The sequence below is a fragment of the Chelonoidis abingdonii genome, chromosome 11 (assembly GCF_003597395.2).
Source record: "Chelonoidis abingdonii isolate Lonesome George chromosome 11, CheloAbing_2.0, whole genome shotgun sequence".
Taxonomy (NCBI): domain Eukaryota; kingdom Metazoa; phylum Chordata; order Testudines; family Testudinidae; genus Chelonoidis; species Chelonoidis abingdonii.
Window position 1 is genome coordinate 16,355,478 of NC_133779.1, and position 15,958 is coordinate 16,371,435.

General features: G+C 61.7%; 1 protein-coding gene across 1 annotated transcript; it reads left to right on the plus strand.

Annotated features, from left to right (window-relative positions):
• The first annotated feature begins 3,452 nt into the window (after positions 1-3,452).
• On the plus strand, positions 3,453-15,544 carry TMEM86B (transmembrane protein 86B). The gene is made up of 3 exons (XM_032806461.2): positions 3,453-3,560; positions 4,224-4,476; positions 15,150-15,544. Exons 1-3 carry the CDS (start codon positions 3,510-3,512, stop codon positions 15,542-15,544), a joined length of 699 nt encoding a protein of 232 aa, XP_032662352.1. The 5' UTR covers positions 3,453-3,509.
• The last annotated feature ends 414 nt before the right edge of the window (positions 15,545-15,958 follow it).

Consider the following 15,958-nt stretch of genomic DNA (forward strand, 5'->3'; position numbering starts at 1 on the left):
GGGGGGGGGTGTTAAATTGACCCAAGCTCCACCCTCTCCCAGGCTGGGGAGATGGGCCCTGGGTTGGGAGGTCCGAGCAGACGGGGGAGTTCCAAATTTGGGAATTGGGGGGGAGGGGGGGCACACGATGGAACAGTGGTGACACCGCCCCTCCCCCCCGTGCATCTCTCTCTCCACCCCAGATAAAGCTCGTGGAGGGTGCCTGGTGAAGCTGCTGATCGTGGGGGGGCTGGGGGGAGCCCCCCCTCCCGAAGCTTGGCCTGCCCAAGGACAGCTCATTCCTGCAGGAGGGGCAGCATAGGACCGGGGGGCACAGTCCCCCATCAGAGGATGCTCATGGCGAGATGGCTGAGCGCCCCCCCAGGGAGGCTGGTGTGAGCCCCCCCCAGGCATGCCCCCCCCTCTTTTGCACTGAAATTGGCGGCTGGGCAGTGGAATTCCAAGCGAATCGTTCGGATAAGTGACTCTGGGAAGTACTAACACCCCTCCCCCCCGGTGGCCCCCACTTCCCATGCCGGCCCCCCACTGTGCTTCCAACCCCCCGCGGTTAGCGGCCCCCGGGCCCCCCCAGCCTGCCTTGTCTGGGGGGGCCAGGCACCGGAAGGGGGCCCCCTCCCCACACAGATTAGATTCTCCCCTCCTCCCCCCCAGTTCCAGCATAAGCACAACCCCAACTCTACCGCCCCCTTCTTCTTTGTCGGGTCCAGTGCCTCAGCCTGGGGTGGGGCTCTGCCCCCGGAGCCCAGCTTGCGGGGAGGGGAAGAAATGCTGGAGGGAGTGGGGAGGCGGGACTAGGAGCCCTTGGGGGTGGGGCCAGGGAGTGTTGGGGGCGGGGTTGGGCATGGGTAGGCAGGGCCCGAGGGGCGATAGTGGGTTGGGCTGGGGGTGTTGGGGAGGCCACTACAAGGGAGGGGTGGAACTCAGGGCTGTGGGGCAGGTCCCTGCCCCCCGTCCCCCCAGCTGGTTCTGTGACCCCTTTAACCCCATGTTTTCCACTCCCCATTGTTATTTATTTCCCTGGCCTGGGGGGCTGGAGGTGTTGGGGGGCAGAGATGGGTCACGCCCCAGTAAACAGCACCAGCCGGTCAGAGGTAGTTCTCCTCCCACCCCACCCTGGCTGCTTTTCAAGGGGGGGAGAGGGGATCCAAACAGCCTCAATGCTCCCCCCCCACCCCTCAGACTCAGTGGCCGCCCTTCCTGGATCCCACTGCTGACACCAGCACCAGCTCAGACTACAGCCCATCTGCAGGGGAGCGGGGCCACCTGCCCCCCACCTCCAGGCACCTCCAGCTGTGTCGTCCTGTTCTCTTCTCTCCCCTGCCCACGGAAGGTCTAGGAGGAAGAGCTGGGCCCCAGCCCAACCCCCACTCTGATGGCTTCCCCTCCATATGCCTGATGGGGGGGTTAACTGTTGACCCTCCCCACAATTGGGGGGGTGGTATCTGGGTACAGAGGGCAGCTCCCTCCCCCATGGCGTGGGCCTCAGGTCCCTCAGCCTCCCCAAACCGACCCTGTAGCAGATCTGGCGGAGGTGGAGGGCATACGGTACGGAGAGGGGGGTCTCTTTCCTTCCCCACCCCAGGGGATTCAGGGCGCTTCAGGAGTGGGGGAAGGTTTATGGGGACCTAGGAAGTTCCCTGCCCCCATAGCTCAGGCTGTAGGGCATAGGGGGCTAGGGGTCCCCCGCCAATCAGCAGGTGTTGGTTGAGGGGCTGCCCCCCTTATTCCCCCCTCCACACTGATCTTCCCAGCCTCTCCAGAGAGGCTCTGCATTGCACTAGTTTTGGGGGGGATCCCAGGTGCTTGAGGGGGGGGCCGAGGCTGGAAGGGAGGCATGGGGTCTGATCCCCTCCCCTTGCACAAAGAGACTTTGAAATAACACCATCCCCCCCCCCCACCCCGCCCCCTGCAAGGCCCCTGGCCGGGGGGAGATGGGGCCAGACGCCGGGCCAGATGGGCCCGTGACGCACCTTTCTCCTTTTGAAAAGCACTGAATTCCCCCCCGGCCCCCTCCCAAAGTCAGCAGTAGCCAACAGTGATGTCCTGGTAGCCATCCCCCCTCCCTAGGCTACCCCTTTAGTGGCAATATTTAAAAGCTCTTAAACAGGAACCAAATCAAGTGGCCTTTTGGGGGTTGCCCCGGGGCCTCCCCGGCTGGCGACCATCCCCCCTGTGCCGTGGGTCCCCGGCCCGTCTCTTTTGTTATTCCGGATGAAAATAAAAACCAATGGTTAAAGCCTGAGCCTGCCGCGGCCTCCTTCCTGGGGGTGTCAGGCACTCCCGGGGCAGTGTTCTGCTGTGCTCAGTGGCGAGATCTGTCGGCTGCGGGCGCGAGCTCCCCCTGCGCGCTGCCCCGGCTCTGCAACTCGCTGGCACAGCAGACCCCAAGAGACCCCCAGGGCCACAGACTGGTAAGATACGAAGGCACCTAGCCAGGTTTATTGTTGAACAAAGCACAGTAATAGTTCCCTCTAGCAGGGCCGCCCGGCGGGGGGGAAGTGGGGCAATTTGCCCCGGGCTCTGCAGGGGCCCCTGGAGTGGGGTCCTTCACTCGCTCCGGGGGCCCTGGAAAACTCTCGCGGGGTCTGGGCCCCCGGACCTTCTTCCACTCCGGGTCTTTGGCGGCAGGGGGGGACCTTCCACTCCAGGACCCGCAGCCGAAGACCCCAGGCCCCCTGAAATCTCTGGGCGGCCCTGCCCTCTAGACTTTACAGGAGGTACTATGAATCCGTGCCCCCTGGCGCTGGCCACGGCTCAGTCAGTGGTGGGACTTTCCACTGCCCCCGAGGCCAACAGAGACACCGCCCCAGGGATGCAGCCTTATAGGCAGGTACAGACGCGTTACACATCACCCCTGACGTACTGAGGTACAGCCCCCCCTCCCCCCCCCCACAGCGCGGCGCAGCCTTGCACCTTGTACATGTTGGTTCGAACAAAACAACTTCTCCACCATACCCCCTTTGGCCCTGTCATTGGGCTGGCTCAGCCTGGTCCTGTTACGTGTGCGGCGTGTGCGAGGATGCGACCCCCGCCTCCTCCCCCCGATATCTGGGGTCCGGGACCTTTCGGGTCCGTCTCTTTTCGCAACCTCAGCCCTTGCCAGCGTCTGTGAGCAGGGCCGGCCTCTCTCACAGCTTCGCTTTGCGTTATGTGAGCAAAGTCTTGACCATTACTTTAGTTCAGGCCTCGTACCGGGCCTCTGACGAGGGTTTGTATCTCAGGGCCTCTTCTTACTACAGGGAGTAGTGGGAGGCAGCACCCTGGGGGGATCACACCCAGGAGCCTGGGCTCCCAGCCCCCCTGAGCCACTCTCCTCCCAACAGCTGCCTCCCTGTTATCTGCTGGTGCTGGGTGGGGATGAGGTGGAAGAAATCGATTTTATGTCTCCTCCGGCCGCCCCCCGGTCTTATCTCTGGCTCTGTTGAACCCACGGGAGATGACAGTCCCAGGTGGGTGCCTGGAGTTGGAAGCAGCAGCTAGGGTGTGTCCTGGAGCCCCGGCCCTGCACCATGGTCATTCTCGAGACGGACGCCCGCTACTGCCGGAACATTGCGGCTGATGTAAGGGGAGGAAACTGAGGCACAAAACAGGGACGAACAGTGGGGGGGGGGGCAGAGACTCTCAGTGACCTGGCTTCCAGGTCCCCCAGCCCTGTTCTAACCCACTGGGTCCCACAGGGAAAGTCCCTGGGCGGTAGTTTTCAGTGTTAACACCATGAAATAACCAGCAGGATTGTTGGTTACAACAGATTGTCCTTAGGTTTTGGAGCTAACATAGCAAAATAACTGCCCAAACCCAATTTATAACAATCGATATGTCTGTTATTTCCCCTGTTAAACCTGAAACCGAATGACACCCCGTTTTCCAACCCTTGTGTGGCGGGAGGTTTCAGAGTGAACATGGTGAAATAGCCAGACTGTACATTACTATGGACTCATGTAATGATAGGTGTCACAGTTAACACGATGGCAGTTAACAGGCTCGTGCTTACAGAGTGTGTCATCAGTAGGTTTAAGAGTTAACACGTTGGTCTGTTAGCTTTGGAGCATGGGTAGTCTTCAGAGTTGACCCCAGTGGGAAATGACACGTCATTGCTGTCTGAGTCACATGGTATTGTTCCCTGCTCCCTGATTGGACCGAGGGATAGTCTCAATGCCAGGTGTGCCGTGCTGTCCCTAGTGCAGATGGGCCCCGGCCGTCTCCATTTCCACCCCCGTCTGCAGGCCAAGAGCTGCCACCTCAAGTTGCTGCTGTTCCTGGCCTCCTGCGGCCTGTACTTCGCCCTGTGGCTGCCTGAGCCCAGCTGGGTCAGTGCCGGCGGCAAGAGCCTCCCGCTCCTGAGCCTGGTCTGGTTCCTGATGGCCCAGGCCTGGGGTGATGGCGCCTGGACCCCGGCCGCCTGCTGGGTCTGCTGGGGCCTGATGTTCTCCAGCGTGGGAGACGCCTGCCTGGTCTGGCCCCAACTATTTATCCCGAGTATGGGGCCAGGAGTGAGGGGCACCAGCAGAGTTCAGGGTGGGGAGCCCAGGACTGGCCTAGGGGGTGCTGCAGTTCGGAAGTGGGGAGCACTGGTGGGGGACGGGAGGGGGCACCCTGGGCTGGGCTGGGCTGGGCTAGCAGGGGCTGCAGTTCGGAGGTGAGGAGCACCGGTGGGGGAGGGGAGGGGAGGTGGCTGCGGGTCGGGAGTGAGGAGCACGGCTCTCTGACACCCCCTCCCCCGCAGGGATGGTGGCCTTCGCTCTGGCTCACGTCTGCTACATCTGGGCCCTGGGCCGAGAACCAGCTGTCCTGGTGACCTAGAAGCGCCAACCTGCCCAACTAATGACCTGGAAGTAATTGCCTTGACCTTTGACCCTGCTCATTTGTCTGCAGGCCCAATTACAGCTTATTTGATGACATGCGTTGACTGATGTGGGCTGGCGGGGGCTGCCCCTGGCAGGTGGTCGGGGCTGGGACAGTAGAGACAAGGGCTGGGGGAGTTTTTATTGGCCCAACTTGTCTCCAGCAGTTAAGTGGGATGTTGTGTCGTGACCTATGACCTCCCTCTATGGACCTGCAGCCTGACCCCATTCCCTCCAGAGCCAGAATAGAAGCCAGCCCAGCCTCCCCTGCTCTAACCACTAGACACCACTCCTCTCCCAGATCCAGGGAGAGAACCCAGGAGTCCTGGCTCCCCGCCCCCCTGCTCTAACCACTAGACCCCACTCCCCTCCCACATCCAGGGAGAGAACCCAGGAGTCCTGGCTCCCCGCCCCCCTGCTCTAACCACTAGACACCACTTCCCTCCCAGAGCCAGGAGAGAACCCAGGAGACCTGGCTCCAGCCCTCTCATGAATGGTGATTGCAGCCTCTGGCAAAGCCTGTGTCACGGCGCCCTCTTGTGGCCCGTTGCAGCAGCCTGGCAGCTCAGGGAGCTGGAGGGGGTTGAGGGTTTGAGGCCGGAAAGGGGCATGATCTGGTTTTGTGGGAGGGGGGCTGGGTTGGTTTTTCTGTCTGTACTGGGTGGGGGGGCAATCACAGCGTCCTCCAGTTCTCAGTCCGCGAGATGGTCCTAAGAGCGCTGGGGATTGTGGGTAAAGAGACGCAGTCATGGCTCAACCCTGGAGCAATGGGCAACTCAACCCAGTGATCTCCCATCCAGGCCAAGGCAACGGGGTCACCCTGGTCGAGAGCTGCCCTGGAAGTGATTCCCTTCACCTACAACCTCCCACACGTCACCCCTCCCAACAGGCAACCCCAGAGGTCAACTTCTTGACCCCTGACCCCCATGCCAGGAGGTTAATTCGTCGAGTTATGACCCCGTGTAGTGAGGCGCCCTGGGTGCTGGCTGCGCCTGAGAGGGCTGAGCCCCAGCAGCCTCCAACATGGGCGGAGCCACCGCTGCCTGTTCCCACCCCCTGGAAGTCAAGGGGCGGGACAGGAGGTATAAAAGCACAGCCCCGGTGCTCACTTGGAGGCCGGCTGCCGAAGAGACCAGACGCGAGTGACTGAGCTCCCGCCCAGCCTGAGCTTCCCCATGCCCAGTATCCGGAGGAGCTGCCTGAGCTTCCCCGCAACCGGTATCCCGAGGAGGACTGGCTGAGCCAGCCCTGCGCCCGGTATCCCGAGGAGCTGCATGAGCTTCCCCGCGCCCGGTATCCGGAGGAGGACTGGCCGAGCCAGCCCTGCGCCCGGTATCCGGAGGAGGACTGGCCGAGCCAGCCCTGCGCCCGGTATCTGGAGGAGCTGCCTGAGCTTCCCCACGCCCGGTATCCGGAGGAGCTGCCTGAGCTTCCCCACTCCCGGTATCCGGAGGAGCTGCCTGAGCTTCCCCACGCCTGGTATCCGGAGGAGGACTGGCTGAGCCAGCCCTGCACCCGGTATCCCGAGGAGCTGCCTGAGCTTCCCCACGCCCGGTATCCAGAGGAGCTGCCTGAGCTTCCCCGCGCTCGGTATCCCGAGGAGGTCTGGCTGAGCCAGCCCCGCGCCCGGTATCCCGAGGAGCTGCCTGAGCTTCCCCACGCCCAGTATCCGGAGGAGCTGCCTGAGCTTCCCCGCGCCCGGTATCCGGAGGAGGACTGGCTGAGCCAGCCCTGCGCCCGGTATCCGGAGGAGGACTGGCTGAGCCAGCCCTGCGCCCGGTATCCGGAGGAGCTGCCTGAGCTTCCCCACGCCTGGTATCCGGAGGAGGACTGGCTGAGCCTGCCCCGCGCCCGGTATCCCGAGGGGGACTGGCTGATCCTGCCCCTGCCCCGTGCTCCTTGTGCTCGTGACCGAGACTCAAGAGCGACAGCAGCAGGAGCAGCAGGCCGCCCACCTCCAACAGCAACAGCAACTTGTCGAGCAGCTGGGAACCCAGCAGCACCAGCTGCTCCAAGAGCTGATCACCCAACACTGGGAGTTCCAATGCCAATGCCTCCAGTACCTCGCGGCGGCTCAGTCCGCGCCAGAGGGAGACAGCAGGGGACACGGAGGTGGGGGGGGCGGCCCAGTCCCCCGATCCGGCTGACGAAGATGGGCCCCGGCGACGACCCCGAAGCGTTCCTCGTCACGTTCGAGCGGGTGGCAGTCGTCGCAGGGTGGGCTGCCATCCTGGCCCCCTACCTGACAGGGACTGCCCAGGTGGTCTGTCGCGGCCTGTCTGCAGAGGCAGACCAGGATTACGGCCAGGTGAAGGCCGCGGTCCTAGACACCCTAGATGTGAGTCCGGAGACGTTCCGACAGTGATTTAGGAGCCTAGCCTACCCCACCGGGGCCCGGCCCTGTATGGTGGCCCAGGAAATCCGCGAGACCTGTAAGCGCTGGTTGCAGCCAGAACGCCAGACGAAGGAGGAGCTAATGGAGCAAGTGGTGCTTGAACAATTCACCCACATTCTTCCCCCACGGGGAAGGGCCTGGGTCCTCCACCATCAGCCAGCAACCCTGGCCACTGCCGTCTCACGGATGAAGGACTTCCTCGCGGCTGAAGTACCGGTGGGCCCAGCGGTTCGAGCAGCCCTACCAGGGGCAGAGCGCCCTAGCTCTAAGAAGACGGCGCTCGTCCAGGCTGATGGACGAATTTCAGGTCGGGGGGCGGAGGCCCGAACCCACACCACAGCGCCCCCTGGCCGATCTGCTCGGACCCCGACTCCAATGGCGAGGGGGGGCCCCCGGAGACCTCTGGTGGAAAACCCCGGGGCCGGGGCCCGGCCCCGGCCCGGAAGAACAGACAGGGGTCCCTGTTTCCCCTGCGGGGAGTAAGGCCACCTACAGCGGGACTGCCCCAGACTCGAGTCCGCCTTTGACCAGGTCTGTTCAGGGGAAGCCCGTGCCCGCCGGTCCCAGGCAGCCAAGATCACAGTGCCCGTGATAGTTGAGGGGTACCCGACAATGGCCCTCCTCAACTCGGGCTGTGGACAGATGTTGATCCGACAACGCTTGGGTCCCCCGGTTGATGCCCGCCTGGGAATAATCCGGCTACAGTGCATCCACGGGGACATCCAACCTTACCCCAGCACTTGCACCCAACTGACGATTGATGGGGTCACCCGGTTGATGGTGGTGGGCCTCACGCCGCGGCTCGCCTATCCAGTGATCCTGGGCCGGGACTGGCCCGAGTTTCCCGCAGTCCTGTGCCGCCACACTGGGGATGGCCTGGAGCCCATGCCAGCCTTGGAGGGGGAGACCCCAGAAGCCGAGGAAGACGAGCCAGAAGCACCCGCCCCCACCGGCCAGCCGGAAGGATTGGGGGACATCAGCCTGGGAGCGGTGGAGGATCCCTCGGCCCCCACGGATTTTTGCCGAGACCAAAGGGCTGACCCTACCCTCGAGCAGGTGTACGAACAACTAGCCACTGTGGATGGAACCATCCTCGATCCCGGCCGGGCGGCGCAGTGGCTGCATTTTGAGCTACGACGAGATCGCCTGTACTGGGTCGAGAAAGACCCGCACACCGGGGAGCCCTGGACCCAATTCCTCATGCCCCGAGTATACGGGGCATGAGGAACCTTCTCAAGCTGTGGTGAGAAGGATATCCAACCGGGATACGCCACCCTGGTACACCATAGGATTCAGACAGAGCCTGGAGTGGTCGTCCGGGGCGTGACCCGGCCCCTGCCATACCATAGGAGGCGCATCGTTAACGAGGAGGTCCGGAATATGTTGGACCTGGGGGTGATTGAACCCTCGCAGAGCGAGTGGTGTAGCCCTGTGGTGTTGGTCCTGAAGCCCGATTGCTCCCAGCGGTTCTGCATCGACTTCAGGTGCGTCAACGCCCTCTCCAAATTTGATGCATACCCCATGCCCCGGATAGACGAGCTGTTGGCCTGGTTAGGAGAGGCCTGTTATATCACTACCCTGGATTTGAGTAACGGATACTGGCAGATCCCCCTCGATCCGGCTTTCCGGGAAAAGACTGCCTTCGCCAGCCCTACGGGCCTCTATCAATTTACCCAGATGCCCTTCGGCCTCCATGGGGCCCCGGCCACATTCCAGCGCCTGATGGACTGCCTCCTCCGACCGCATCAAGACTACGCTGCGGCCTATCTGGACGACATGGTCATTTACAGCCGCGACTGGGAGAACCACTTACAGCGGGTCGCTGCCGTCCTGAGGTCCCTGCGGGCGGCCGGGTTAACGGCCAACCCGAAGAAATGCTGCATCGGCTGGCAAGAAACCACTTACCTGGGGTACACCATCGGAAATGGACAGGTAAAACCGCTCGTGGACAAGGTTCAGGACGTTGCAGCCTGTCCCCTGCCAGCCACGAAACGCCAAGTACGTCAGTTCTTGGGGCTGGCCGGGTATTATCGGGGGTTCATTCCCCAGTTCGCAGCGATCGCCGCTTCCTTGATGGGGCTCCTAACCAAGGACCGCCCGCGACAAGTGAAATGGACCCTCGAGTGTGATGAGGCCTTTCGAACGCTGAAAGCCAGTCTCTGCCATGAGCCGGTCCTGTATAGCCCCGATTTTGACCAGCCGTTCATCCTGCAGACGGATGCCTCGGAGGTGGGGCTCGGGGCTGTCCTCTCCCAAGAGGTGGACGGGGAAGAGCATCCGGTCCTCTACATCAGCCGGAAGCTGTTCCCCCGAGAAGAAAATTACGCGGTGGTTGAGAAGGAAGCCCTCGTGGTGAAGTGGGCTGGTGACGCCCTGCCATACTACCTCCTTGGGGCTCCATTCACCTTGGTCACTGACCACGCCACCCTCCAGTGGTTGGCCTCCATGAAGGACCATAACATGCGGCTGCAGTGCCAGTACCTGGCACTGCAGCCCTGTGCCTTCACTGTTCGTCACTGGGCCGGGAAGGATCACGCCAACGCGGACTTCTTTTCCCGCCTGGGGGGTATGGAAGGGTCTGGCCCCGCTCCACAGGAGCCAGCCTTGAGGGAGGGGATGTGTAGTGAGGCGCCCTGGCTCCCGGCTGCGCCTGAGAGGGCCGAGCCCCCAACACCGGACAGTTACACCCTGTGTCCTAGAACTTGTCTAAGAGATGGACCCCCCCCCCCAAGGTCAAACCTCTGACCCCATGTCAAAAAACATCAGCTCCAAGAGCCAACCACAAGGTCAGTCTCTTGACCTATGACCCCACGGTCATAGGGCAGCCCTGGAATTTATTCCCTTGACCCCTGACCCCTCCCCACTCTGTGCTTAAATCTCAGCGCCATGGTGCCATGTGAAAGAGCCAACCTAATGTCCTCAGAGGTCAACCCCTTGACCTCCCCCTGGCCCCCCACCCACAAATTCAGCCTACTCAGGAGCTTACCTGAAAGTTGTTTGTTTGGCCTCTGACCCCATGCTGAGGGACCATCCCCAGCCATGACCAATGCCCCACGAGGAGTCGCCCATTGGTGAGTGCCATATGCGCCCCGTTGACCTCGGCGTTGCTCCATTGACCTGCCTCAAGGAGAGCTCCCGGGGGCTGCTCTTGTGGGACCAGCTGACTCGGGACCAGCTGACTCAGAACCAGGGCCAAGGAGATGCCGACCCTCGATGGTCATGACAACGCCAGTCATGGCCGCCCAACTGGAGGGCCCTTGATCCGGAAGTTCTCCCACAAACCTTCGCTGGCCCATGGCCAAGGAGACTTGGCCAACCTTGAGCGTCACCCAGAAGTGGTTCCCAGTGGCCGAGGTCCTGCCAATCGCAGTGACTCCAGGGAAGGAAACATCCCCCTCACCCCAGCCCTGGGAGCAGGTTGACGGTGGGTTGCCCTGGCCCCTCCAGCCAGTGACCTGAAGTCGAGCCTCTGACCAAAGGCCGAGCTCATGACGCCACCCAGGAGAGATCCAAGGCATGGGGGTAGGTGGGGTGGAACGTCCCATCCCTGTGGGGCTTTAATGGGGTGGTCATTGAGGTCGCTGCCCCCTTGCACACACTCCCCCCTGATTGTGCTTAGATCAGTGGGGGATGCTATATAGAGGGGTGAATAAACCAGCCCCTGTGCTCCACCCTAGAGGGGCTGCATCTCAGGGCCGGGTGAGGGCTCCCTGGATAATTCAGGTGTCCTGGCTTCCAGCTCCCCACGGATTCTATCCAGCCCCCCGCCCCCCCCAGGCACTGTTCTTCCTGGCTGAGTGGGGGAGGAGAGGGTTGTGGATACAGGATGTGGGTCAATCCCCAGTTCCAGAGCCAAGGCCCCAGGGAGCCACCCAGCTGTACAGGCAGCAAGTGAGAACAAGGAAGGACGCAGGTGGCAGGGCCAGCTGGCAGCCAGAGGATGGTGAGAGAGATTTAGCTAATCCCCTCTCCCTCTCCCCTTCCCCTCCAGACCCCACTCCCCTCCCCTCCCAAAGCTGGGGAGAGAACCGAGGGGTCCTGGCTCCCAGCCCCCCCTGCTCTGACCCATGCACCCCACTCCTCACTGCCTCATCCACACACACCAGTTCTTCTTCCCCCTGCCATTGCCTGCCTGTTACCAGTTGGCGCTTGGTGGGGATGGGGAGGGAGGGACCAATTTCCCCCCCACACACCCATTTATGGCTCTGTTGAATCTGTAGGAGCTCAAAGTCCAGGTGAGTGCCTGGAATTGGGAGCAGCAGCCAGGGTGCGTCCCGGAGCCCTGGCCCCACACCATGGATATTCTGGAGGCGGACGCCTGCTATCCCCCGAAGTTTGCAGCTGATGTAAGGAGGGGAAAACTGAGGCACAAAGTGGGGCCACGTGTGGGGGGTAGACCGTTGGTGTCCTGGCACCCAGTTCCCTTCCCCCACCCTGCTCTGAGCCACTAGACTCCACTCCTTTCTCAGAGCCAGGGATAGAACTCAGGAGTCCTGGCTCCCAGCCCCCTCTGCTCTAACCCACTCAAACCCAGTGTCCTCCGTGTGTCGTTGTGCTGCTGTTACGGCTGCTGGGACTGTGAGCTGGTAAAGCTGGTCCATCAAGGCGGGATTTCCCTCCAGCCCTTTCTTGTCAATTCTGCACTGTTTCCTGTAGCCCGCTTGAGCTGGGGGCACTGCTGGCCCCAGAGGGGCAGGGAAGCGGGGCTGGTAGCAGGATCAGCGCTGATAGCCCTGATCACAGTGATGGCGTGGGTGACCTTGAAGGCACAATATCAGTAGGTTTCAGAGTTAACACTGTTGATGTGAATGCAGGGCCGGTGCAACCTTTTAGGCGAACTAGGCTGTTGCCTAGGGCACCAAGATTTGGAGGCGCCAAAAAGTGGCGCCCCCCCCAAAATTTTTAAATGGTTGCAGCCACTGCTGCTGGAGGGGCTGAGCTGCCGGCGGCAGCAGCTGCCTGCTGCCGGCAGCCCAAGGTGTCCCCCAGGTCAGGGTGCCGCCTCCACAGCCCGGCAGCCCAAGGTGTCCCCCGGGTCAGGGTGCTGCCTCCACAGCCCGGCAGCCCAAGGTGTCCCCCGGGTCAGGGTGCTGCCTCCACAGCCCGGCAGCCCAAGGTGTCCCCCGGGTCAGGGTGCTGCCTCCACAGCCCGGCAGCCCAAGGTGTCCCCCGGGTCAGGGTGCTGCCTCCACAGCCCGGCAGCCCAAGGTGTCCCCCGGGTCAGGGTGCTGCCTCCACAGCCGGGCGCCCAGGCGCGACCCTCGCTTTCCCAGGATCAGGGAGCCCCTGGGGTCCAGTGCACCCACAGCCCGGCAGCCACAGGACACCCCACCGCCGCAGCCAGGCAGCCCAACGGGTCCCTTGGCCAGGGAATCCGCGGCTGCCCGGCTGCCGCGGAGCATGCTCTAACCCCTGGGTCAGGGTGCTGCAGCGGCAGCCGGGTTCCCTGGGTACGGCCCGACTGGAGGGGCAGCAGCAGCTCCCGTGGAGCTGCGTAGTGGTGCCTGCGGATGTCCAGGCTGGCCAGGGCGGCTCCGTGGACCGCGCCGCAGGCACCACGCGGCTAGCTGCCACCTGAGCCGGGGACCACGCGGGGGGGCGGCGAATTGCCCGTCTGCTACGGCGCTCAAAATCCCCTAGGCGCCGGTTCCTAGTGTGAATGGGACAAGGTTACAGCAGTAGTTTCAGAGTTAACACTGCTATTTTAGCATGAATGTGGCAGTTCTTCCCCCTTTGGAGGAGGAGCTTAATTGGCTCTTCCTGCTAAAACTCTTGGTGGTGAAATAGTTAAAAAAGTTTTTGGTGGGCCATCAGTAGGTGTCAGAGTAGAATGTTCCTGGGATGAGTGGACATGGGCCAGATTTACTTTGGTGGGGTGGATGTTTCAGGTTTGTCATGGGTGCCCAAATTGAAACTGTAAATTCCTGGGGAAAGTCTAGCATATAGAAGATGGAAAGTTGTGGTTTGAAGTGATGCTGTCCATGCTTCAGAGTTAACCCAGCAGCAGAGAAAGAGCGCTGGATCAGAAATGGGGTCGGGGATAGAGCAGGTGAAGTGGAACGTTGCTGTGATTGCTCTGGTATCTGTTATTACCGAAAGGAAGATCATTAACGTGACAGCAGTGTGTTTCGGATTAAGCACTTATCATTGAGGGGGTTACTTCCCAGCCCACAAGGATGAAGTCAGTGAGGTGAGCTGAGTTAGATGTAGCTGGGGTATCATTGGTGGTAAAACAGTTAATAAAGTTGATCTCAATTTGGGTTATCAGTAGGTTTCCAGAGTTCACAAACAGTGATGAAAGGATGTCAGTTCTCAGTTCACCAGGCCAAGCAGACGGTTCAGCTGAGATAAGTAGAATTTGCTGGGTTGCTTCTGGTAAAGTCTCTTGTTTAGTAGAATAGTTAACAAGGCCCATAACCGCACACTGTATCATTGGGTTTCAGAAATAACACCTGTTATCAGCATTAATAACTTCAGATGTCCTGTCAGTAGTCTTTCAAGTCAACGAACGGTGAGATAACTAACAGGAACCATTAGTTAACATAGTTATTGTGAGGTTGGCATTAACGTGGCAAAAATAACTGAAACCCCATTTCTAAGAAATGGATATGTTAGTTATTTTTGGCAAATGTTAACGCTGAAAATAATGATATCACACTGTCAATGTGGATATCTGTAGGTTTTCAGGTGAACATGGCAAAAATAGTCAATGTCCATTATAAGATCTGGGTGTAAGTGATAAGTGTCAGAGTTAACTATGGTGACCCGTTAAGAAGGCCCGCTATTACAGAGTGGGTGATCAGTAGGTTTAAGGTAAACCACATTGGTCTGTTAAGCTTTGAGGTAGTCCTCGAGTTAACCCGTGGGAATGCAAACGTCATTGCTTTCTGAGGCTACATGGTATGTTTCCCGTGCTCCTGCTTGGACCGAGGGATAGTCTCCATGCCAGGTGCGCTGTGCCGTCCCTAGTGTAGAACTCGGACCCGCCTGCTTGTGTCCATTTCCACCCTGTCTGCAGGCCAAGAGCCACCACTCTAGCTGCTGCCGTCTGGCCTCTGCAGCCTGTATTATCGCCCTGTGGCTGCTGAGCCCAGCTGGGTCAGCGCTGGCGTCAAGAGGCCTCCCGCTCCTAAGCCTGGTCTGGTTCCTGACGTCCAGGCCTGGGGTGATGCGCCTGGACCCGGCCGCACGCCGGGTCCACGCTGGGGGCTGATGTTTCCAGCGTGGAGACTTCCGCCTGGTCTGGGCCCCTAACTAATTTATTCCCAGGTAGGGGCCAGGAGTGAGGGGCACCAGCAGAGTTCAGGGTGGGGAGCCCAGACTGGCCTAGGGGGTGCGCAGTTCTTGAAAGTGGGGGAGCACCGGTGGGGGAGGGGAGGTGGCACCCAGGGGGCTGCAGGTTCGGGAGTGAGGAGCACTCGTGGGGGACGGAAGGGGGCATCCAGGGCTGTCATGGGTAGCAGGGGCTGCTGTCGAGAGTGAGGAGCATGGTGGAGAGGGATGGTGGCACCCAGGGGGCTGCAAGTCAGGAGTGAGGAGCACAGGTGGGAGAAGGGGGAGGTGACCAGGGGCTGTGGTCGGGAATGAGGGGCACCCGGTGGGGCAGGGCTGTGGCAGCCCGGGGCAGGGGCTTGAAGTTGGGAGTAGAGGCGCACTGGTTGGGGGAGGAAGGGGAGGTGGCACCCAGGGGTCTGCAGGTCAGGAGTGAGGGGCACTGGTGGAGAGGGGAGGGGAGGTGGCCACCCAGGGGGCTGCGGTCGGGAATGAGGAGCAGTGGTGGGGAAGGGAGGTGGCACCCAGGGGGCTGCATGTTAGGAGGTGAGGAGCACTGGTGGGGGAGGGGGTGGCACCACGGGGGCTGCAAGGTTGGGTGAGTGAGCGAGCACGGCTCTCTGACACCCCCTCCCCCGCAGGGATGGTGGCCTTCGCTCTGGCTCACGTCTGCTACATCTGGGCCCTGGGCCTGCGTCCCACCCGCCCCTGGCTCCTGCTGCTGCTGGCGCTGGCCTGGGCTGGGGCCTACGTGACGCTGTGGCCCTGCCTAGGGGGCCCCTACTTGCCGGCCGTGGGGGGCTACGGGGCGCTGCTGGCGGCCATGGCCTGGCGGGCCCTGGCCCGGCCTCCCCCCCACCTGACCGTGGCCACCGGCTCCCTGCTCTTCGTGGCCTCCGACCTGGTCCTGGCCTGGGACCACTTCTGCGCCCCGGTGCCCCAGGCCCGGCTCATTGTCATGGGCACCTACTACGCGGCCCAGGGGCTGATCGCAGCCTGGGCCCCCCGCACCGGCCCCCCCTGGAAGGAGACCTGAGCTCGGCGCCCGTGACCTCTGACCCCAGGGGGCAGCCGGCAGGTGGCACTCACGACCTCTGACCCATCAGCGTCAACCTGCCAGTGACCCTGGTGACCTCTGACCCCATCTGCACCAAAGCACCTGTGACCCCAGGGACCTCTGATCCTGTCAATGTGACCCATGGGTGACCCCAGCGACCTTTGACCCCTCAGCCAACCTGCCGGTGACCCTGATGACCACTGACCCCACCAGCGCCAACCTGCCTGTGACCCCAGCGACCTTTGACCCTGTCAATGCCAACCCACTGGTGACCCCAGCAACCTTTGACCCTGGGGCCAATGAGAACCATCTGTCCTGGGTGTTGGTTCATTGACCTGTGACCCGAGGATCTAGAAGCACCAACCTCCCCAACTAATGACCTGGAAGTAATTT